Source organism: Cricetulus griseus, chromosome 6 (genome assembly GCF_003668045.3).
Source record: "Cricetulus griseus strain 17A/GY chromosome 6, alternate assembly CriGri-PICRH-1.0, whole genome shotgun sequence".
Taxonomy (NCBI): Eukaryota; Metazoa; Chordata; class Mammalia; order Rodentia; family Cricetidae; genus Cricetulus; species Cricetulus griseus.
The window spans coordinates 21,481,827-21,506,329 of record NC_048599.1 but is presented as its reverse complement, the minus strand read 5'-3'; the positions used below and the strand labels follow the sequence as shown (position 1 = coordinate 21,506,329).

At 45.8% G+C, this 24,503-nt stretch overlaps 1 protein-coding gene, 1 long non-coding RNA gene and 1 other non-coding gene across 9 annotated transcripts in view; 2 read left to right on the top strand and 1 right to left on the bottom strand.

The window, feature by feature from the left end:
• Positions 1-8,312, top strand: part of Rprd1b (regulation of nuclear pre-mRNA domain containing 1B) — a 49,751-nt gene extending 41,439 nt beyond the window's left edge. For 2 of the 3 annotated variants that reach the window (XM_027421254.2, XM_027421256.2), the window contains one exon: positions 5,887-8,312. In XM_027421254.2, coding sequence (XP_027277055.1) covers positions 5,887-6,036 — 150 coding nt within the window. In that variant the 3' untranslated portion in view covers positions 6,037-8,312. Of the gene's footprint in view, positions 1-1,279; positions 1,376-5,886 lie in introns of all 3 variants that reach the window. The other variant, XM_027421255.2, reaches the window with a different exon arrangement.
• The window catches only part of LOC103158756, a 41,056-nt gene extending 16,899 nt beyond the window's left edge, over positions 1-24,157 (bottom strand). The window contains exons 1-3 of one of the 5 annotated variants that reach the window (XR_004770506.1): positions 23,347-24,157; positions 1,806-2,028; positions 962-1,358 (exon numbers count right to left, since the gene is read on the bottom strand). This is a non-coding gene — a long non-coding RNA (uncharacterized LOC103158756). Of the gene's footprint in view, positions 1-197; positions 1,359-1,805; positions 2,029-23,346 lie in introns of those variants that run through there. The other 4 variants (XR_003486459.2, XR_004770508.1, XR_004770507.1 and 1 more) reach the window with 4 other exon arrangements.
• Mir1903 (microRNA mir-1903) lies at positions 895-964 on the top strand. Its single transcript, NR_105152.1, has one exon. It is a non-coding gene; the product is annotated as a microRNA mir-1903 (primary transcript).
• Positions 24,158-24,503: the final 346 nt, after the last annotated feature.

Here is a 24,503-nt window from a genome sequence, read left to right as displayed (position 1 = left end):
GGAAACTAGGAGAGCTGGTTGTTCTTTTCGCCTCAGTTCTGTTCATTCATACTAGTTTTGTCCAAGCCTCCTAGCCACACACAGTACAGGCATGGTTCCCACTCCTGGTAAAGGAGGCAGGAGATCAGGAGTTCAAGGTTATCCTTAGATATACAGCAAGGGCTAGTCTGAGCTACAAAAAACACTATCTTAAAAAGTGTTTTAGCATTTTGATTTTATTGGTAGTGTATGTTATGAGAGTCCCACTGCACAACCACCTGCATTTTGAAGGACCTGGGGGGTCTTCAGTGTTTCTTACCGATTTCTATTAAATTATTATTTGTGGTTTTTTTTTAACCTCCGAGGAACTGGAGGTACATGAGGTGCTCTGCTTTTGAGCTGTGTCTTCAGCCCTCTTTATATTTTAGTAAATTACCCAGGCTGACCTTGAATTCCCTCTGTAGGTCAGTCTGGCCTTGGACTCCCTCTGCAGTTCAGGCTGGCCTTGGATTTGTGATCCTCTTGTTTGTGACTACAGGCCTACCACCACCAAGTGTGACTATAGGCCTGCCACCACCAAGTGCGGCTTTAAATTGTGAATTCTTTTATCACCACATTAAAACTAGAAAGAATTGCCTCATCCTAGTTATTTTTTGTCTTTTACAAATGTTCTTAGTGTATGTGTAGGCATATAACTTTGTATTCTTCCCTTGTTTGTTCAATCCCTATCAGATGTGTTTTTGTTTGTTTTAATTTCTTTTTTGGTGTGTGTGTGTGTGTGTGTGTGTGTGTGTGTGTGTGTGTGTGTGTGTTTATGTTTTGTCTGCATGTATGTCTGTGCATCATGTATATGCTTGGTGCCCACAGCGGCCAGAAAAGGATGCCAGATTCTCTGAAATTAGAGTTACAGATGGTTGTGAGCCACTATGTTGGTGCTAGGAATTGAACTCAGGTCCTCTGGAAGAGGAACAAGTGCTCTCACCTGCAAGCTATCTCTCCAGCCCCAAGACTGGGGGTTTTGTTGTGACAGTAGAAACACTTGAGGGTCTCCAGGGGTAAAGAAAGCTCCCAGAAAAACTCTGTGTATGTTCCAATGTTTAAGACACCCACTGCCATGTGACAGATGCCCTGGTGGATGGGTGGATGTTCAGAGGGCAGTCCTATGGTGGCCATCTTGCCGTTTGTCCCTTTGGGAAGGTTTTGTATGCACTTTTATCGTTGGCTTTAGTAGTGAAGCTGACCAGGCCTCAAGCTTGGGGGATGCAGCCACAATTCCTTCTTTTCCTTGTATCTTCCCCAGCGTCTCACTCAGCAGCTCCAGCCCTGCTGTGGCACCCAGAGTATATCGTTTTGAAATGTGGTAACTGCCCTGGAGCTGGCTGGGAGAGAGGTACAGGTTAGTGATGATTTTTGTTCCACATGGATCTTTGACAGAAAACTTAAAGCAGCACTCTTTATTTCCACCGTGATGACATGCGTGCTATTCTCCTGGCCAGGTGGATGGTTGAAGGGAGCTGCTTACTGAGGTTATGATTTTAAGTGCAGATCCTGTGAGCCATAGTGGAGGCTAAGCCTTCTGGTGCTATGGGAGGACTTGGGTTAGGTTAAATCATACCCAGGTAAAAGTTTACTTCCTTCCTTCTTTTTCCACTTCCTGGTGCTGGGATTGGGACCAACACCTTGTGAATGCTAGGCAAGTGCTGCAAAGGCCAGCCTCTCTTGTACCAAAGTGGCTCTTGGAGTTAAGTTTGGTCTGGTGCCACCTTTATTTAAAGCAAGGCCCTCCATGAACTGTGTTGTGCATGGTAGTCCTTCATTATTCTTACCTTGGAGGAGTATGTCCTATGTCCCATAGCACAGCAGAAGGTGATAAAGGTGACAGTGTGGTGCCCCATTGCAGCAGTTCAGTCCAGCCCCAATGTTAGTACTTTTGTGATAACTGCAGCCCAGGAGACAGTGGGCTTGAGAGCACTCATGTTCTGATCAGCATCTCTTGCTCAAGTTGCTGGAGGAAACGTGCATAATTTTGTTTGTCTCAAAATGGAATTCCTGTAGAAGATCACTGTGCTGTTAGCCCCTATCATCTTTAAACCCCTTATCCCAGAGCTCATCTGCAGTATGTCGGGTCTGGCTTACTGCCCTGGCCATAAAAGGCAAAAAATGTGGAAAGCCCTGCTCCCTCAGCACTCCATCCCATGTGCCATGGTGCTTGAGTTCACAGTGTCAGCCAGGGGTGTTACAGCACTTTCTCCTGTAGTTTTTGGCTGTGAGGCAAGACTCCAAAGCATTGCCAGGAACATAAATCCTAGGCACACCTTAGGCTATCTACATTTGAAATATTCTTGACTGCCACAGAAACCCTAGAAGCTCATCTCAGCCCCTGAGTTTTGACTCAGGTGGTGGCATCAGGTCAGGTGTGACTTGATTTGTTTCAGGTCCCTGCATTGATGTTCGGTGGGCAGGCTGGCTGCAGTAGCCAGGGGCTGAAATATGCCTGAGTAGGAAGGACAGGGGTGGGGCTTTGGAATTTGCCCTGGCTTCTCGGGAAGTACTTGTGAAGGAAGAGGGCAGCAAAGGCCTTGTGAGTTGTGTCTAGGAGGACAGCTGCAGGAGAGAACACAGCTGGCAGGGCTTTGCAGCAGCAACTTCCTGGGATGCCCATGTTGTGGTTCCTAATTTCTCAAATGCCTGGACCAAGCAGGGAGGTATGAGTGGTAGATCAAGATCACATACAAGCTCAGGAGACTCTAACAAATAGCTTTAGCCTCTGTCTTTGCCCTGTTTGAGTGGTTCCTGATGTGCTAAAGAGAAGAGGAAAGCTGCACCTTCTGGGCGTCAGAGCCCTCCTGTGTGCCCCCTCACAGGAAGCTGGTCTGGGTCCTGTGTTAGTCACTGTTCTATGACTGTGAAGAGGCACCATTACCAAGGCAACTCTTAAAAGAGAAAGCATTAATTGCTTACAGTTTCAGGGGCTTATTAGTCCATTATCATCTTATCAGGGAACATGGTGGCGCATATGACACTGGAGCAGTAGCTGAGAGCTATATCCTAAACCACAGGAAGAGAGAGAATGGGCCTAGCATGGGCTTGTGAAACCCCAAACCTCACCTCCAGTGACACCCCCCCCAAAGGCCACACCTACTCTAAAAAGGCCACACCTAATCCTTCTCAAGTAGTGCCACTGCCTGGTGACCAAGCATTCAAATATATGAGCCTGGGGGCAGGGGGGTGGGGGGCTGTTCTTATTCAAATCACCACAGGTGGCATTGTGGAAGGGGTCAGAAGTTGCCATGGGCACTGTTTTCCAGGGGAGTCTTTTAGCAACAGCTTAAGGACCACACACTACCAGGAGGAAAGGCAGGCTGGTACGTTGAGAAATAAGATTCTTAGATTTCCCTGAATGCTTATTGTCCCTGCTCAGAACCAGAGAAAACTGGGAAGGCAACTAGTGGGGATGGGTACACTGCCCTGCCTTGTGGGAGCATCAGGACAGGGACAATTAAAGTGTGAGCTTTAGTTGTACTTGGGATAGTTTTGCTTGGACTTATTCTTGAATGTTTTGTTAGTCCATGGTGGCATTTATAGTTGACTTTATTTGGAAAGCCTGAATCTTCAAAAAGGGAAGAGATGGAGTCTGCTCTGTGACCTGTAAGAAGACTAGCTACAGCTCAACCTGGTCACCTGCCAGTCACTAAGCTGGATCATTCTACTGCCCCTTGTTATAAGGCAGTCTTGACTTTCATTTGGGAACTCCAAGACTATGCCTGCTCACCCTGTTGATTATTTAAACCTCTTGGACCGATAGGTCCTTCATTTGTTCTGCTTTTGATACAGGATCTCTCTGTGTAGCCCAGATTGGCCTTGAATTTGTGATCCTCTTGCCTCAGCCTTCCAAGTGCTGTGATTAGTAATGTATCATGCTCACAAAGAGACCATTGGCTTGATGCCTTAGACAAATGCCACTTAGGTGCAGGTGCAAGCAGAGAAAGGGGACTTTGGCCTTGTAGAGCCTAGGCTTAAAGGTAGCTTCCATTGTAGGAGTGAAAGTGTTGCTCCAAGTCCAAGTGTAAGGAAGATTTCTATACCTTCTATATGTTTGTCTTTTGTGAGCTGTTTTGGGCACTTTGGGTTGTGGTGGGTGTTGAATGGGGCATATGGGTTCATAACTTTCTGGTTTGATGGAAGAGTCTTCATTAATAGTTTACATAAGCCCTCAAACTCATCTTCCTAGGGTGGCTAGGTATTTGGCATTGAAGAACTGAGAATTATTGTTGGGTATGGTAGTGCATGCCTTTAATTGCAGCACTTGGGAGGGAGGCAGAGACAGGAAGATCTCTGTGTTTGAGGCCAGCCTGGTCTACATAGTGAGCTCCAGGGCAGCAAGAGCTACACAGTAAAACTCTGTCTCAGACATCCCTACCACCCAAAAAAGAAACGAAAATTAAAAGAAGGAAACAAGTCTCAAACAGGATGGTACAGGCAGAAGCAGCGCCAACCCCTGGCCTCCAAGTCCTAACCAATGCTATGGGCAAGGGTCCTCTAAGAAGGTCTTTCAGCAGCCTGGGCCCAGCCTCAGGAACCTCCTTATCTTTGTAAAATGCTTGTGGGGGGAGTAAGCCTCTAGGAGTCTCTAAGCCTCAGACCTCACATGGCCCAGTGTTTTCCCCATACAGAGGTTTCAAAAGCATTTGTGAGCTGGGGACAGAAAAAACTGCCCATTTCTGTCACTGGGAGTCATAATGTAGAGGACTGTTGGAAGTCTCTTGTGACTGAGGTGAGTGAACATTGAACAGCTGCTGGGATCTCTAGAGCTCATCTAGCATGGGAGGTCTGTAGCGCAAAGACGCTACAGAGAATAGGTGGGACACCTATTCTCTAGGCACTAAGTGGATTTTCTGAGGCAGGTGGCGCTCAGCCAGTAGGTAGAGGGGCAGAGCAGCCTTTGCTAGGACCAAGAGAAGCAGCCTGAGGAGAGTCCTGGGTGACTAGACTATACAGGCAATGGCATGTTCCCAGGGGTCAGGAAGGGAGAGAATGAGTTTGGAATCAGTGACATTCAAATGCTTTGGGCTCTGAGAAGTTGTGGAGATGATGGGGCACTTTATGCCTTCTCAGTGGGAGGAGACTAGACTTGGAGCTAAGGCTGGCAGCATTCCTAGAGAAACAAGCACTAACTCCTAGGAGGCCTTCTCAGAGGACTACAGCAGTGAAGGGGTCTTGGACCCAGCTGGTAGCAGGTGGGTATTTTTGAGCACGTGAAGATGGAAAGCGTGTTTATGAGTGATCAGTCTGGGGTGGTTTATAAGTTTTTAACACAAAAAGTGTGCTTTTATAGTGATTTGTCTACTTTGTCTAGATCAGTGGTTCTCAACCTTTCTAATGCTGTGACTCTTTAATACAGTTCCTCACCATACTGTTATTTTTGTTGCTACCTTGTAACCAATTTTGCTACTGTTACCTTAATGTAAATTAAGTTATCTATATACATTAAGGTACTATTATCTTAATGTAAATACTTTTGGAGATAGGAGTTGTGACCCACAGGTTGAGAACTGCTGATCTAGATAAAGCCCTCAAAAATCTCAGGAACATGTGAGCACCTGTATTTTTATACAACTGCTGAGGACCAGTTTAAGGAATATAAATATGTCACTTCTTTTTACTTCCCAACTTCATGTGCTGGGCTGGATGTCCTTCCTCGGGCTCTCAGCAGTTTGGCAAGCTGGTTGTTTCTTTAATAAGCTGGACCTTTGTGTGGTTGGCAACTGCAGTATGGTGATAGACCTGAGGAGCAGTGCCAGTCTGGTTGGGGAGTGCAAAGTAGGTTGGTGGGGCTAATAGATTGGCCTGTGGGCTAGCCCAGCAGCCTGCACAGTATAACCCAGCATCTTCCCCTTGTCTTCCCAGGAGTATAAACAGAAGCTTGCTCGAGTAACCCAGGTCCGCAAGGAACTCAAGTCCCACATTCAGAGTTTGCCAGACCTCTCACTGCTGCCGAACGTAACAGGGGGCTTGGCCCCACTGCCTTCTGCTGGTGACCTCTTCTCAACTGACTAGGACAGGTATTGTGCTCCAGGTTCCCATGTGTGCTGGAGAAAAGAAGCAAGTCACTGTTGGAGACACCTTCTGGTCCTGGCTCCATCTCTTCAGCCAGCATCCGCCTCAGGAATGAAGCAGGCAACTCTGACTTCTCATTCTCCGGCTCCTGAGCACCGTTCAGAACCGTGCAGATGGACTCAGTTTTAATTCTTGCTAAGAATACTGACTCTCCCTCCCACTCATGTTCTTATGCCCATTGCTTTTCCATTCTTAGCTCTCTTACACCCATAAGCCATGAAAATCATGTGTATTTCCAGAAGCTCTCAAGAGAATCTTGCCCCAAGTGACAGCACATGCCATGGAAGTAGCCCCTTTCTGAGCTGGGCTCGGCCAAGTTCACAACAGGCTCCCAGTGAGGGAGTCAAGCTGCAGGCATTGGCTCTCCTGGCTACCGTCTGCCCTCAAGGTTGGCAGCACAGCCTTAGGCAGTTTGCCACAAGATGTTTGCCAAATTGCTGACCTTCCTGACCATTACCTCTTGAGAGGTATTGTCAGGGTTAGGTGGGTTTGTTTTCGAGCAATCTAGAGAATCTAATAATAAGATCCAAAGCTGATCTGTGACGTGAAGTCACAGTGCAGGTACAGAGTGACAGGGATCACAAGTCATTTGTCTGGTTTCTCCCCACAGCCTTCCCATGCCACACCTCCCTAAAGAGGACCCTCTATCCCTGATGCTGTGAAGTTGGCTGTTCGGGGGGTGGCATGCCCCGGCTGGTGAGTGCTCCACTGGTAGAGAGGGCCTGGGCTGTTGTGGATGTTGCTCTCACCCTTCCTTTGGGGCCTGGAGTATACACTAACTCCACCATGTGGGCATCCATCCATGGTATGGTGAATAAACTTGAGCAGCTCTGCAAATAGGACACTGAGCACGCCAGGCAGTCCGTGCCACTCTGCATCCATGTTCCCATGCAAAGAGGAGTATTACTACAAACAACTCACCTCCAGCAGAGAAAGGGAATGCAGGGAGACTAATTTGGGGGTTTAATTCCATTATCATGCCAGCCGACATGACTGAATGATGTAGTTAGGATTTTTATCTTAGTCTAGTAAAGATCAGGCTTGGACCTGAAAAATCATTCTCATCTGGCAGGCTCATTTTTGACATCGGAAAGGGCAGAAACCATTTTGCCCTACTAGTGTAATAGGAATTATAGCCCGAAGCTGAAGTCCAAAAGCCATAAGAAGGAATTCAGCGACGGGGCCTGAGAAGCGACATTATTTTGAGTTGCTGTTTTTAGGATCACCAAAAAAAGCACACGTCATTTTACATGTTAAAGCAAACCTGTGTGTCACCAAGTAGGCAGCCTGTCAATCTGAGAAGCTGCCCCACCTGCTATGAGGTTGGGACTCAGTACCAGTTAGAGCCTGCCTGGTCTAGTTGGCGCTGTTTTTCTCATAGAGTGCATGCTGCCTTTCGCTTGTTTACTCTGCCCGTTGTTCTGTCGACATTGTTTTCCCCAGAGGCTACAGGACAGCAGTGACTTCAGTGAAACCCCAATCTCTGCTGTGGAACACTTCCCCACACGGTGTGCCATGCCAGTGTCACATGGACATACCATTTCTGAACACCGTCCTCAGATGCCGCTTTCCTATGGAAGCAGGTGTTTGCTGGCCACAGACCCAAAGACTATAGCAGCTCTGCTCTGATCCCAGGAGAAAAGATGGCAACATAATGGATTAGCTCACTGCTGTGTTCTATCCTTTGGCATCTCTGACCAGCAATCAGTGCATAATTCTTACAGCAAGATCAAGAAATGAACCTGTAGCGATTATGTAAATGAACATGTTGGCCTCTTAACACCTGTTACTAGCAGACTTCCTATGAGGAAGTTAGTTTCGTTTTAATGAAATGCTTCGGTTTTTTAATCTTTTTTGTCGTTCCCCTCACCACCACTCCCAGTCTCCCAACTGTGTGCTTACTTCCCTTGTTTAATTTAAGTGAAACTTCTTGTCCCTGAGAGTTGATATGGCGGGTGGGGTGGGTGACTTCTGGTTTTGTGTTTATTTAGGGCATCCATAGGCCTCAAGGATATTTCCTTTAGGGTCATATTCCTCAGAAAGTCTTCAGTCTTTGTTTTTATTTTGTTTTTCTTAAAGGATATTTTTAAAGCTTAAATTTGTATATTAATTTAGGACTTTATTTAGAAGTATAGGCTGCCATTGGTGGCAGCAGTATATTCTGAAATGTCTCATAGATATATATTTTTGAATAAAGATGGTGTTGTTGAACAACATTATGTGATGTTTCTTCTCCCTGCCTTGTGTGGTGGTTAGTGATCATCCATGGAGAGCACTCTGTCTGCACAGAATCTCCCCCTTGGGGCTGTTAGTGGCGCAAACAAAATAACAAGATGAACTTACTCTCCGGTTCTTTCTTGGAGCTTGATTGACCAGTTAGCAGTTCACACTGCTGCAGAGAGAGCCAACTGCATTTCATCCTTGTGCAGTAGTGGGGACTGGCATAGAGCAGCTAGTGACCACAGATGGCCGCTTGGGAGGTCTTTGGCTGCAGCATTTTTATTCTTATTACCAGGTCTTATGGGAGCCTTTGATCTGCAGAATAGTGAAGCTGCTATAGGAAAAGTGCAAAATAATCAAAACACCTTCTTTTAAGAAGGTTTTTTATGGGTTTCTGTTCTCCTAATGTTGACATCCAGTGGAAGACCCGGTGACTGAGTATTATTGGTTAAATCCAAAGTAATAAAGAAGACCCTGGAAACAGGGTGCTCCGAAGCAAGCGATGTGTTTGGAGGATGGTTCTGACCATCCTGCTGTTAGTTGATGGTAGTGTTGCCTCCCAGGTGTGGTGTTACCTGTTTCTCATGATGCAAGAGACTTTTTAGTAACTGATCCATCAAGACTAACTACAGCTAAAGGCCCAGTTCACTGCCAGGAAAAGTTGAGACTACATGTTACTGTTTCCTTTGTTTCCCCCTTAGATTTATTTTAATGTATGTGAGTTTTGCTTGCATGTATGTATGTACACCAGTTGCACATCTGGTGATTATAGAGGCCAGAAGAAGGCATTGGATCCTTTGGAACTAGAGTTATAGATGGTTGTATGCTAGGAATCAAACCTGGATCCTCTGCAAGAGCCCCAACTCCTCTTTACTGCTGAGCTGTCTCTCCAGCTCTTCCCCAACCCCTACCCTGTGTTCTGTCTTAATAAAAGTTGAGTGTAAAATGTGAAATCTCAGTAGACAAGCTCTTCTGGGACCCAGCTTTTATGATCTTGTTAATTCCTTTACTCCTCCCTATAAGTAGTATGTCCATAATTCTCTTTTGATTTTAATTAGTACTTGACACTGCGACATGGCTCTGAGGTCCTCACAACTGGAGCTGGAGATAGAGTTGGTGAATCTACCAAAACACTTAACCTTGGGTGATCAGAGCCATTAACTCCATGTGACCTTTCTGGACTGGGTACCTCCCTCCCAGCGCCTCAGTTTTCTTATCTCTGAGCTGCATGGTGCTAGATCATTCCCAGGCTCTTAACCAGCCGTGGAAGTTGAGGTAGTTGTTGCCTACATTGCCTTTGAGAACTCTGGGTAGCATGTCCTAGGATGCTAGTAATATAAATAAGTTAAGTGAGTAGGGTCCCAGACCTGCTAGACAGGCTTCACCTTGGAGACTTGGGTCTACAGGGACCAGGACCAGGCGACATTGTGGAGACCAGGAAGGCAGGTGAGTGCTTGTGGCTTGCCAGCTGTCAGCTGTATTAGGTTTATTTGGGGGAATTTTTGAAAAAGCCATTTTCTGGCCTGGTTTTGCTCTTTCTCCTAGAATAATTTATCTGACTAAACGTATTTCTCACCACCTCTGTGAGGTTTTCCATTTAAAAATCATTCTTCCACTCTCAGGCACAGATTCAATTAAGAATCCATTATTCCCCAGCACAGTAAGTTGGGATTCATACAGCTTTATGTAGTGTTGAAAGACCAGTTTGTTCAATTTTTTTGACCAAAATAGTTATTTTGCATTAAAAATTCATTCCTACCACTGGTTTGATAAATATTAAAATTAGCATTATGAATCAATTCTTTTTTTTAATAAAGAGACAGCTTTGAAAAGTGCTGTCTTGTCTCTCGCTGTGATGACCTTGGGCAGGTCTCCCAAGTCACTTAGGCCCTTGGCTGCTTTTCACAGAAAATAAATAGGTTGCCCAAGTAACCACTAAGGTCCTTCCAAGGTCTGAAGTTCAATGCCTGGGTTTCCAGAGCATTTCTGTCTACTGACAATCTTCCTAGTGAACTCGGTGCCTGCATAATGCCCTCCATTTAAAAACACTGGTTATCCATGTGAATTCTTAGTTATGAACTAAATAAGGCAGTTACAAACATACCTATTGATAACTTTAAGCACAATGTCTGTCAAATGGGACTAGTGCCAGATCTGGGACAAATGAAGAGCCCAGTGATAGCTGTGACTGTGTTAAATAATATATGTATGTACTTAGAAGCATGTGTGATGAGAGGTTAAAAGTAAGGTGTGCTGGAAGGCTAAATACCATAGGTGGTACTTAAGTAAAGGGGGTCAAAACCCTATACTCCTCTAACCCTGTCACCAGGGGTGAGACATTAGAACCAAAGGAAGATATGGTGGGGGTTAAGGATTCCTTCAAAGAGCACCACTGGTCAGTGTGTAGAGTCTCCCACCAGGGAGCAGTGGGTGCCAACAGCCTCTTCCCCCAAGACTGAGGCCTCCATGAGTTGAGTGGCCCTGTAGGGTGGCAGTCCAGTAGACTATGAAGACCCCTGCCTTGCAAAAACTAAATGATAAGGTGCTAGTAGCTGGCTAGTGGAGTTGGTTGTTTTTACTCTTCGGGGGTCCTGCTTATTCTTTTTTATGAATGTCCAGCCTTAGTTTGCCTTGTTTCTAGCCTGTTTGTCTTAAATTTACCTCTTGCCTCGGGGTTTTTATCTTTCTCTATTCTACATGCCTTTCTTTACTTCTTACTCCATGGCCATCTGTGTAGCTGGGTGGCTGACTCCTGATGTCCTCCTCTCCTTTTGTCAATCGTCCATCTTCTTTTTCCAAATTTCTCCTTCTATTTAGTCTCTCTGTGTGCCGGCCCCACCTGTCCTTTCTCCTGCCTAGTTATAGCTATTCGGCTTTTTATTAGACCAATCAGGTGTTTTAAACAGTCAAAGTAACACAGCTTCACAGAGTTAAACAACTGCAACATAAAAGAATGCCACACATCTTTGCATCATTAAACAGCTGTTCCACAAAATAGGCAAATACATCTTAAAATAATATTCTACAACAGCCTAAGTGCACAGATGAGGGATCAAAGAAAAGATATGGCCCAGCCTAATGAGGCCTCTACTTCTGGGGTCCAAGAGGGCAAAGTGGCCACATTCTGGCATGCTCTGTCAGGACATGCTGGGTAAGGACCATGTATGAGCTAAGAGCCCGGGAGAGGACATCACTCTGGGAGAGCCTGCAATGGGGTGAGCATTGGAGACTGGGAGAAGAGGGTGAGAACACCCCAGAGGAAGTTGTGGAGCCTTGGCCAAGCCATTTTGTGTCACAACCCCTCAGAAAGGGGTTTCTTGCTTCTCCTTTCCCTGATACCACTCAGTCCCTGGAGGGGTTAGAAGCAAAAAAAAAAAAAAAACCGGGGTCTTCCTGCACTATGCTGGTGTCTCACCTGTATCAGATCTGGAGCAGCCTTGTTACTTGCACTGCAGCTTAACTCTGTGCATGCAAAATAGCTAAGTTGGGACACCTTGCATCTCCGTTACTACTCCCCAGTCAAGTGTGGAGGCCTGAGTTTTCCTTTGGTTGGAGGCACTTGCCCACCCATTGGGTTACAGTGATGCCATTATCAGATCCCACCAACCTCTATCGTGTTGGTGGTTTATTTTAGAGCCTTCACTTCTCCATTCACTATTCTGTTTATTACCCAATTTCATTTCCACAGCATTAAGCTGTTGGTGAGCTCACAAATCACCCTTCTGTGTATAAATATGAACTCTTCTTTAAATTGTGTAAGATACACAAAGCATGATTAATCACTCGGCCCATTTTCAATGCCGTTTGCTGCATTTGTGATGTTGTGCAGCCAGCACCACTATCCAGTTCCAGAACATTCTTACCCCACTTAAGGAAACCAAATACCTATGCAGCAGTTACTCCCACCCTCCCTCACTCCCAGCCCCTGGCAAACAGCCCGATTTCTGTTTCTGTGAGATGCCTTAATCTAGGTACTTAAATAGAACTATATAAATGTGACCTTTAGTGTGACTCTTTTCACTTGGCTCAGTGCTTCCTGGTTGTTTTACCTGTGTTTGTAGCAGGTGCTGTGTGGACCTGTGTTGTATGGACATGCCACATTGTGTTTATTGGTTAATTTGTGGACCTTCGGGATTTTTTTTTTTTTCCTACCCTTTGGCTTTGCTGATTGAACTGCTGTGAACTCATGTTTTGTTGTGTGTACCTGTTCTCAGTTCTTTAAGGTATGTGCCTCTGAGTGTAATGGCCACATCACATGGTGATTGTTTGCTTAACTTCTTGTGGAATGTGTTAGTCAACTTCTCTGAGGATTAGAATCTGTAGAAATAGATTGAATTGTAAAAAAACAAGGTATGAAATTGGTTTACACAGTGGGAGGCTGGCTGGTCCCTGACTATATGCATGCTGGAGAGCCAGAAGACCCAGGACGCTACTCACCCCAAGAATCTGGAAGCCTCAGAAAAAGAGGGACCTCGTAGGAGGCTGAAGACCTAGAGGCTCCCTACAGTCACCAGTTTGAATCACTTCAAAAGCTAAAGGAGTCAGACCTCCATGGGTGATGATTTCTATCTGGATCTTTACCCTTTGCTTGCTCTCATACAAGCCAGCGGTCTCTTGAAAGGCTCTCGGAATCTAGAATGCAGGCCACTTTCCAGCCAGTCGAGGTGACAAGATTTCATGGGTGACTTTCCACAGCACCTGACCGTTTCTATCTGTGCCAGCGATTTGTTGGTGTTCCAGTTTTTCCACGTTCTCCCTGTTATATGTAATAACATAATATAATAAAATAATCCAAGAGCGTAAAGACTTCTGTGTTCTTCTGAGAGTTAATGTCATCTTTATAAATAGTAAATGACCATTATAAATGCATATACATGTGAAATAGAGGAGAGAGGTGGCAGAAGGGGTTGCTTTTGTCTTTTTAATAGATGGTCCCTTCTTGTGCTCGGAGAACTTCAGTCTTCTGTGAAGGCCTGCAGTGGACCACGTGAGGCCCACAGCTATTTTGGAAGGTAGACTACTCTACTTGCTCAAACTCTGGCCCCAAATCTATCCTAATTAAAAAATACCTTCACAGAACTATCCAGAACAGTGTCTCAGTATCAAAAGACTGTGACACTTACTTTTTAAAAGTTTTTAATAGTTTATTTATGTATATATTTACTCGTCTGTTTATGAGTGTTTTGCTTGTATGTGTGTCTGTGCAGAACATGTGTGCCTGGTGCCCTCTGAGGTCAGAAGAGGGCATCAGATCTCCAGGAACTGGAGCTACAGATGGTTGTAGAGCCACAGTGTGGACGCCTCTGTCTTCTGAGTGCTGAGATTAAAGATGTGTATCACCACTCCCAGCAATGTGAGTTATATCCATGACCTCAAATATTTAGTGTGTGTGTGTGTGTGTGTGTGTGTGTGTGTGTGTGTGTGTGTGTGTTTAAAAACATGAACAATCCTCATCTAAGCCAGGTGGTGGTGGTGGCAGCAGCGGAGTCAGTGGCTAATCCCAGCACTTGGGAGACAGAAGCAGGCGGATCTCTGTGAGTTCAAGGCCAGTCTGGTCTATGAAGCGAGTTCCAGGACAGGCAGAGCTGTTACACAGAGAAACCCTGTCTGGAACAACAACAACAACAAAAAGTCCTCTTCAAGCAATTTTGTGGTATATAATTATGGTATCCACCATAGTCATCCTACTATGTCCCAGAACATGAGCTGTTATTCTCTGTTCCAGCCGAGCTTCCAAACCTGTCAGCCATCTGTCCCCAGCCCTCCTGTCACTCTTCTGTTCTCTACGTCTCTGAGATCAGTGGTTTACCATCCACATATGAACAAGAACATGCAATAGTCGCTTTTCATGTGGACACACCATACACACACACACACACACACACACACACACACACACACACACACACACTTCACCCATTTGTGTAGGGAGACACTGTAACTACGCCTCCTAAGGGTTGGCTACAGGTGTGCCTGACTACTCCTGTCAGAGCGTGGTCAAGGTGAGGTCAGGATGTTAGGTTCTTAAGGGTCTGCAGGCACATGGGGACCCCTTCTCTCTGGCCTGGCTGCCTTGCTGCCCCTGGCATGCTCTGGCTTGTGTTTGGCTGATGTTTATCTAAATAAAGATATCTTAACCATATGGACTACAGATCAGCTCTCCTTATACATTTGTGATAGTTGTGAGCCACCATGTGAAAGCTGGGAATTGAACCCAGATCCTTTAGAAAAGTAGCCAGCACTCTTAACCACCAAGACATCTCTCCAGTCCTTAGTTTCTTTTAAATAATTGTATTTATTATTATATTATTGTGTGTATGTGTGTGTTGTGAGGGGTAGGAACATGTGCTGTGGCACGCTTGTGGAGGTCAGAAGACAATTCTGTGGGTTTGGGGACTTGAACTTGGGTCTCTAGGTCTTTGTGGCAAGCACCCTTACCTGTTGAGCTGTCTTGCCGGTCCTTGAGAACCCTCCACAGTGTTTCCCATTATGAATGTACTAATTTTTGTTTCCACCAAAGTGTATGAGAGCTCACCGTTTTCCACATCCTTGTCAGGGTTTATTATTTTGTTCCCTTCTGAAAGAGCCATTCTAACTGTTCAAAGTGGCACATCATGGATTTGATCTATAGTATCCTGATGACACATGATGCTGAATATTTTTTCATATATTTGTTAACTACTTCAGAGTTTGGTTTTTGTTTGTTTTTTTTTTTTTTGAGAAATTTCTATCTAGAGCACTTGACAAATTTTAATTGGGTTATTACTATTTTTTGTTGATTTTTTTTTTCCGAGACAAGGTTTCTCTGTGACTTTGGAGGCTATCCTGGAACTAGCTCTTGTAGACCAGGCTGGCCTAGAACTCACAGAGATCCACCTGCCTCTGCCTCCCAAGTGCTGGGATTAAAGGCGTGCACCACAACCACCCAGCTTGGACACTAATCTCTTGGATTAATAGTTTGCAAATATTTTCTCCCATTCTCTAGGCTGCCTTTTGTTGATTGTTTTTAAGTTTGATAAATGATAATCCCATTGGTTAATTTTTGTTTTTGTTTCCTGGTCCTAGCAGTATTTGTGGAAGAGACCATTCTTTCATCTTGAATGGTTTGCCTTTCTTTTCAAAATCTTGAACTTTTTTTCTTAAAGCTATGCCCCCACTTTGGACTCTGGAGACAAGGTCTTACTGTGTAGCCCAGGCTGGCCTCTAATTCTCTTGTCTTTGCCTCCTGGGTTCTAGGATTACAGATGTGCAGCACCACATCTGATGTAAAATCGTGAACACTTGGAAATGGGAATGTAAAAGTTTTCTTGCTCATGTGATGACTTAATCAACCCAGATTAACCTTAAAGATCTTCTTCCCAACTCAGTACTTCATAAAAATGTTCATGGATCTGGCTTTCTGGTATAATTGTAAAACTCAAGAATATTCATGAACTAACTCCAAACATACTTTAAAAACTTATCTCTACGAGCCTTCAGTAAGGGCACCATCTATTAGTTAAGTGACATTTTGAATAAAATTTAATAATGGAAAATAACTGATCTATGATGGATTAACTGCTATGTGATAGCCTAAACTCAATCATGTCATTAGTCGTTTGAGCATCTCCAAGGACAGATGCAAGACTCAGCTATATGCTGCCTGGAAGAAACAAGCTTAAACTACGAAGACACAGTGGTCTAAAAGTAAAGAATGGGGACTGGGAATGTAGGTAAGTAGGTAGATGGATTACCTGGCATTCATGAAGCCATGAGTTCAATCCCCACATGTCTCAGTTGATTTGTTTGTTTGTTTGTTTTCTGAGTTCCAAGGCAGCCTGAGATCCTTGAGACTGTTTTTGTTTTTGTTTTTTTGGAGTAAAGATGGTAAATATATATCATGTCTACACTGAACAAATCTGGGCAATAACATTGGGAAAATGACATCAAAGAAAAGAATATTACTATTGTTAGAACAGTTCATTTTATAATGGTAAAAAGCTAAGGCTATAAAGGAGACATAATCCTAAGCATTTGTGCATTTAATAACATCTTGAAAATGGATAATGCAAAAACTGATAAAATTGCAAGAAGACAATATACTATTATAATAGAGATGTCAATACCTCCTCTTGGTGATTGATGGGGTGAGTATGGAATGCATATTTGTGTACTTATGCATCGAGGTTGGGGATGGTAAAACCCGGGTCCCTAGTGTGATGATTTCTGAAAATAAGGCCTGGGGAGGTGTGCTGTAACCTGAGCAGCTTGGGTCCTGGAACTCTGGCTAGGGTCAGCTAGTGAATAAAGGAAGGGCAACCACACACAGGTGGGGGAATGAAGAAATGACAGACACACAGACACACTTACAGGGAAGCTGGGATCAAGTGTCACTACCTTGAACCTTAGAGTATTTAAAGTGCAGCATGGGGGGCAGAGGCAGGAAGAGGCTAGTCTCAGTGGGAGGCTTCGGTAGGAAAGCACTCTCAGTTGTAAATATCCGGGAGGAGAGCTGCAGTTGCCAGTCTGCACACACTGATCATTTTTTCAAAAACAGGCATACTTAGACCCCCCAGAGAAAGCTTTGCCACTCCCCGAGCCTGGGCTAGTGGAGAAACCCATTGAGCTGAGCCCTTGAAGTCTTCAGCATGGGTGTGCCCATATCAACAACATACATTTACTCTGCTCCCTACAGAGGTCATTAGCTCATGGTGGGATTGATGACTTTGTAAGAAGCTGACAACAGTGTAGGATGAAGGGCCAAGGGAAAACACTCTGGTCCTGGCTTGACCCTGAGCTCAGAGACTTGGAAATCCCTGCCCCCATGACCCAGTGTTAAAGGGCATCCATGGGAACGGGGACATCCATCCCCTCTCATTCCCCCTTGGGATGCCTCCTAGAAAACCTGGCACCCAACCTGAAGAGCACTAAACTTACTCACTTTTACAATCAAATCCCTGAGATAGCCAATCCAAATGGCTGCCTAACAGCACCCCAGATCCCAGTATTTGGGACCTTTACAGCTGTTGCAAGCAACAGGGGAAATGGAAAGATTCCCTATGTCCAAGCTTTCTCTTTTCTCTACTCCAAACCCTCTTCTCTGTTCTTCCTGTTTCCCCACCCAGCTCTTCCTAGCCATGAAGCCTGAACCAGAAGATTCTTCCACCACTTCCAGAGCAGCTAACACGCCTCCCCACTCCCAGCCTCAACCCACAGCTACTTCTCCTGGGGCTCCTCTGGTCTCCCCTTCTCCCTCTCTAGTGACAGGCCACCCTAATCAAATCTCCCTGGCACTCTCTTCAGTCCGCTGGCAGCCCTTAGTCCTCCCACTGCTCATCCCGGCTCCACCGTGGAGCCCACTGTTCCTCCTCCTGCCTGGCCTAACCTGGCATGGTTTTCCCTTTGCAGGAAGTTGCCCAGGTGGATGGCTCGTCAGGGTACATGTTCCATCCTCACTAAGCAAACTCTCTCAGATAGGAAAAAGATGGAGTCCTACACTGCTAATCCCTCCACCTCTATTAAAGAACTCCAACCTACTGCCCAACCTCCCAGCTTCATCTTCCATGACGTTTGTATGATTCTCACCAATAGCTTTCTCCCTGAGAGTTGCTAGGGCTCGTGCAAAGTTCACCAAATTGACACCGCCCTCCAGGTCAGGGCTGAAGCAGTCCCCGACCAGGATCCCAAATCGAATTACAATACTGTGGCAGGGGAGTATTTTAGCTAGACATTAATTAATAACTTACCCACTGCCTGGTCTCCATAAGGCTGGCCTAAAAGTGGTAAATTGTGAAAAACTCCAAGAGGTCACCCAGAACAAACATGAAAGCCTGTCTCAGTTCCTAGACCACCCTACAAAGGCCCTCCTACAATACACCAATCTGGATCCCGAGACCCCAGATGGGAAACAATTCCTTATGACCTATTTCTTCTCCCAGAGTTTGCCTAACATTAGGACCAAACTTAAATACCTAGAGAGGCCTCTGACCCCACAGGCAGAAGCCTTAGCAGTGGCCTTCAAGATACACCATAGAAGAGATGAAAAAAACCCAAAACAAAAATATAATGTTGGGGGCGCTGGAGAGATGGCTTAGAGGTTAAGAGCACTGACTGCTCTTCCAGAGGTCCTGAGTTCAATTCCCAGCATCCACATGGTGGCTCACAACCATCCGTTATGAGATCTGGTGTCCTCTTCTGGTGTGCAGATATACATGGAAGCAGAATGTTGTTATACATAATAAATAAAATCTTTTAAAAAACTATGATGTTGGGCTGGGCGTTGGTGGCGCACGCCTTTAATCCCAGCACTCAGGAGGCAGAGGCAGGCGGATCTCTGTGAGTTCGAGGCCAGCCTGGTCTCCAGAGCCAGTGCCAGGATAGGCTCCAAAGCTACACAGAGAAAAACCTGTCTCGAAAAACCAAAATAAATAAATAAATAATATGATGTTAGCTGAGATCTTTCAGTTGGCCATAGAAACTGCCCAGGCTCCCTTGTCTCCCAAAGCACGAGAACCTCCAGGTCCCTGCTTCAAATGTGGTCGGGGGCAGGAGGGTCACTGGGTCTGGGCCTGCCCAAGCCTCCTTCATACCTCAACCGTGTCCAAGGTACCATCATGTTAACTGCACCCACGTCCCTCACAGTGTGGGAACATCAGGCCCCGATAGCCCTTTAGCCAACCTCTTAGGCCTGGCCATGGACAACTGAGAGGGCTTGGGCTCCCTTGGCCCAACCACTGCCAACTCTACAGGGAGCCTTGGGTAACCATCATGGTATCAGGGCAATAAATCACCTTCCTTCTGGACACCGGGACCACTTACTCCATCCTGATGAAGTTTGGGGGACCCACCTTCCCTTCTCATTCCCTATTATCAGGGTAGGGGATAGACCCTCCTACCTATCTCATCAGACCCCACCACTCAGATGTATTTTTAGGGATATTCCCATTTACCCACTCCTTCCTAGTGGTAGCAATCTGTAAAGTGGGAGCCTGTATTTCCTTTGCTCCCCCATCTGCTTGACCCAAGCTTGCCAGCCATTCCCCTTCTCTAAATCACACAATCCAACACACCTTTCCCGTGTTAGCATCCCAGGTACATTCCCGAGTATGGGAAACCCAAAACCCATCTACAGCCAAACATCATCCCCACCTTATCATCCAACTACAAAACTCTTTCACTTCTGTCCAGGGCAAAAAGTGAGATATCACCCACCCACCTGGTTCTGGTTGTTTGGAGAAGTTTGTCTTGTCTCTTTTGTGTGTGCAGACAGGTCTGTTTTCTGGTGTGTCAATAAGTCTTATAGCCATAAATCTTGTGGCAAACATGAAAACTGAGACAAAAATGGGTCATGCTCTGTTGAATGTATGAATGAAGGTGGCTACTGCATATTTTTTTTCTGACTGGTCTCCTTTGAATGTGATACGTTGTGAGTTGGTTTTTTTTTTTTTTTTTTTTTTTTTTTTTTTTTTGGTTTTGGTCTTTGTGGTTTTTTTTTTTGTTTTTTTTTTTCCCCGCTGCTGCTGCCAGGTGCTAGTCACCACTGCTAATGTTGCTTGCCATGGCTGCTTTGATGGGCAGGGCTCAGAATTTATCTCTGAGCTTTCTGGTCACTGAATTCAATTTAGGAGAGACTCAAATGCCTTTTGAGTATGGGTAATAGCAAAGTTGTTTTATGCTACCCTGCTTTATTGGAAAGCTGGCTCTGAAGTTGGGTATGGTTCCTGCTGCTCTAGACCCAAGTATGTTTAAAGGTTTCCTCCACAATCTCTGTCCTGTGTCAGGGGAGCCACCTGACAGTGACGGAGAAAGGAGAGCAAAACAAAAGGGACTTAAAGGAACTTGCTTTGCAATGACTGCTCTCAGTAATAACTACTTGTGTCTCTGGTAAAGGGTTAGGTGGAGGATGAAGCTTAAGTAAACAATGATGCTCTAAGAAAGTGTTAGTAGGGAATGGGAGCCTAAGAAGGTGCAATAAAGGTCTGAGGATATAAAAGCTGAAGTAAGCTCTCAGGGTCTGAGAAGCTGTCTGAGCATGTGAAAGCTAGTGTTTTAAGGTAGGTAAATGCTAGTTATAAAGATATAAGAAAGTGATCTAAGGTAATGAAAAATGTTTCAGATTACTGCCCCCCTCTGTTTTGAAGGTGCAGAGTTTTAATATTCATCAGTGGAGTTCTGATAAGCTGAACACTGACTGCTATTGTCAGTCACAAGCTCAAGATTATAAATTTCCTTTGGTTGCTGTGGTAGTTTGAATGCAATTAGTCCCCATAATCTCATAGAGAGTGGCACTGTTAGGAGGTGTGGTCTTGTTGGAGTGGGTGTGGCCTTGTTGGAGGAAGTGTGACACTATGGAGGTGGGCTTTGAGGTTTCCTATGCTCAGGATACCACCTAGTGTCTCAGTTGACTTCCTGTTGCCTGCAAGATGTAGGACTCTCAGCTCCAGCACCACGTCTGCCTGCACGCCGCCATGCTCCCCATCATGACGATAATGGAAACTCGAACCACCCCAATTAAATGTTTTACTTTATAAGAGTTGCCATGGTAGCCAGGATGTTGGTGGTGCACGCCTTTAATCCCAGCACTCGGGAGGCAGAGGCAGGTGGATCTCTGTGAGTTCGAGGCCAGCCTGGTCTCCAGAGCGAGTGCCAGGATAGGTTCCAAAGCTACACAGAGAAACCCTGTCTCAGAAAACCAAAAGTAAAATAAAATAAGATGTAAAAGCAATAGGAATCATGTTCTCTTACCATTGGGGAATGATTTAGTTAGGGTTTCCATCACTGTGAAAAGGTACCATGTCCACAGCAACTCATATAAAGGAAACCTTTAATTGGGGTGACTTGCTTACAGTTTCAGAGGTTCAGTCCATTATCATCATGATGGAGAGCACAGTGCTGTTCGGCAGATGTGGTGCTGGAGTGGTCTCCTTCCTATTTCAGCAATAGGAAGGAGACTGTGACACTGAGCTGTAGGGGAAGCTGTAGCCACGCCTTCTTAGGGGCTGGCTACAGGAGTACCTGAGGGCTTGTGAGGGCGTGGTCAGAGTGAGTAGGGGGACTGCGGGTTTCGGTTTCGGTTTCTCTTTGCTTCTTGCTGTACAGACTACCACCGGCTGGCTGGTTCGCTCTGTAAGTAAGGCTTTTCCCTATTAAATACCCTTATATTTCTACCTGACTCCGTATTGGTAATTTCTTACTATACTGAGCAATGCTTAAACAGAAGACCTCAAAGCCCGTCTCCACAGTGACACACTTCCCCCAACAAGGCCACACCTACTCCAACAAAGCCACGCCTCCCAATAGTGCCACTCCCTTTGGGGCCTTTTTTCCAAACCACCACATTCCACTTCCTGCAAAGAAACCACATTCAGTGCAGCTTCAAAAGTCCCCCTAGTCTACAGCAGTCTCAGACTGTTCCAAAGTCTAAAGTCTCTCTGAGATCCACGGCAGTCTCTCAACTGTAATCCCCTGTAAAATGGAAATCAAAAAGCGGATCACGGACTTCCAACATATAATGGTACAGGATATACATTACCATTCCAAAACCTAGGGAAGGGAGCATAGTGAGGAAATACTGGACCAAAGCAAGACCCAAACCAGCAGGGCAAACTCCAAACTCTGCACCTCCATGGCTGATGTCAAAACCCTGTTAAGATCTCCAACTCCGTTCCTCTTTGTTGACTGAAGCACACTGCTTTCTCTTGGGCGGTTTCCACTCCCTGTTAGCAGCTCTGCTCGGCCAGTATCTCATGACTCTGGCAACTCTAACATCTTGGGTTCTCCAAGGCAATCCAGGCTTCAGCCTCACAGTTTCACACAATGGCCTCTCTAGGCCTCCATTCAGGGACACCCCTGACAGATGCCTGGCCTCAGTAGCTTTCCTTAATCTCGGAGGTAAATCCCATAACCCCCTTTTTCTGTCTTTAACTCTTAAGCCAGAACCATGTGGCCAAAGCTGCCAAGTTCTGCTGTTTGCTGGGGCTGGAACATAGCCCCCTTGTTCAATTATATCTTTACCAGCTTTCTGTTTTTTAACTGCCTAAGCTCGGCTATTCTAGAACTTTCTCTATAGACCAGACTGACCTCAAACTGAGAGATCTCTCAGCCTCTGCCTTCCCAGTGCTGGAATTAAAGATGTGCACCACCACACTTGACTCTAAGCTTTTCTTTCATTCCTTTTCATAAGTTGGAAATTTAGCTGGGTGGGATCTTTCCCTGAGGTCCCCACTCCCTTAAATTAATTTCTTAATCTATTTATTTCCTGAACAGAGAACCTAGCTCCATTCCACTTTGTGGTGCTCCTTTTCTCCTCAAAATTTACATTTTGTAATTTACCTTGCTCAGCTTGCTCCTTTTCATTACAAATATTTATTAAAGTTACCACAAATATCCACACAACAGAGTCTATACTAGATTGTTTTGAGATTTCTTCTGCCAATGGAATTAGTCCAAAACTCTCCACTTTAGCCTTAGGCAGGCTCTTTACACAAGGGCCAAAAGCAGCCACTTCCTTCACCAAAATATCATATGACCAGTCTCTAGGCCACAAACTGTCTTCTCTGAAACCTCTTGATCACCACAGTTCATCAAATCACATTCAGCACCACTGTCTTCCATGCTCCTACTAGTGTGAGCCACGCTAAACAGTGCTTAAAGCATTCCATGGCTTTCCTAACCCAAACTCCCAAAGTCCGTGTTACTCCAAACAAAAACATGGCCGGGCCTGCCACAGCAATTCCCCACTCCTGGTACCAACTTCTGTCTTAGTTAGGGTTTCTTAACTTTTTTTTGGTGGGGGGTGGGGATTGGGATGGAGGGGTGGGGGAGTTCAAGGCAGTTTTTCTCTGTGGCTTTGGAGGCTGTCCTGGAACTAGCTCTTGTAGACCAGGCTGGTCTCAAACTCACAGAGATCCGCCTGCCTCTGCCTCCCAAGTGCTGGGATTAAAGGCGTGGGCCACCACCGCCCAACAGTTAGGGTTTCTTTTGCTGTGAAAAGACGCCATGACAAACAGCAACTCTTACAAAAGAAACATTTAGTGGGGGTAGCTGGCTTACCCTTTCAGTGGTTCAGTCCATATCATTATGACAGGGAGCATGGCAGTGTGCAGGCAGATGTGGTGCTGGAGTAGTAGCTGAGAGTCCTACATCTCGTTGGCAACTGAAGGAGACTGTGACACAGAGCAAAACTTAAGCAAAAGATCTCAAAGCCCACCTCCACAGTGACACACTTCCCCCACCAAGGCCAAGCCGACTCCAACAAGGCCACACCTCCCAATAGTGCCACTCCCTTTGCAGGCCATTTTCTTCCAAACCACCACAGGGAACTAAATTAGAAATTAACACTGAAAAGAAATTCCCTGTGGGAAGATATCCACACCCCACCTAGCCAGGGTCTTCAAGTCTCTGGCTGGTGGGAAGAGATCCATGGGCCCAGCAGGTGCACTGTGGCGCCTGACAGGTGGGCCTCATTATGATAAGCAAATGTGATGGAGAAATGAGAGAGAAGAAACAGAATGGTTCATGTAATGTGGAAAGACCCAGAAAGGAAGAAATGAAGACAGTGAAGAGTGGGCAGTTATTGGAGGCCTGCTAGCCACCTGGGGCCATGGTGAAGGCAGTGAGGAGTAGACTTAGGGGGAGGTCTTCTTGCCACCTGGGCCATGTTGATGTCCGAGCCAGGCTGCTGCCAAGGACCATGTCTGGTCTGGGTCCATGGTCCTACTGCAGCCAAGGTCTATGTTGATGCTCATTGCCCATGTTTCCACCAAAGGCCACATGAAGCCTGGGGTCTGGGCTGCATCCTGTGGCCTTGTTGGTGCATGCTGCTGCCAGAACCATCCTGATCTGAGTGCTTCCACCTGGAGCTAGGCTGAGCTGCTGCCTGGGGTCGTGCCTGGGTCTGTGGCCCAGCTGCAGCTGGGGTCTGTGTTGAAGTCTGTGGCCTAGGTTGCCACTAGGGTCCACACAGAGGCCTGGGATCTGGGCCACAGCATGTGGCTTGGTTCAAGTCTGGGGGCTATGCCACAGCAGGGACCATACAAGTGAGGGTGGCTATTACTATAAATCTTTCTGCCAAAGCCGCCTGAGCCCTACCACCACGTGGGCGGTCTCCACCAGCCGCCCGAGTTCTGCCTGTCACATGGATGGACAAAATAATACAGAGATATATTAGGTACAAAGCTACTTGGCCAATGACTAGGATTCTCATCTGT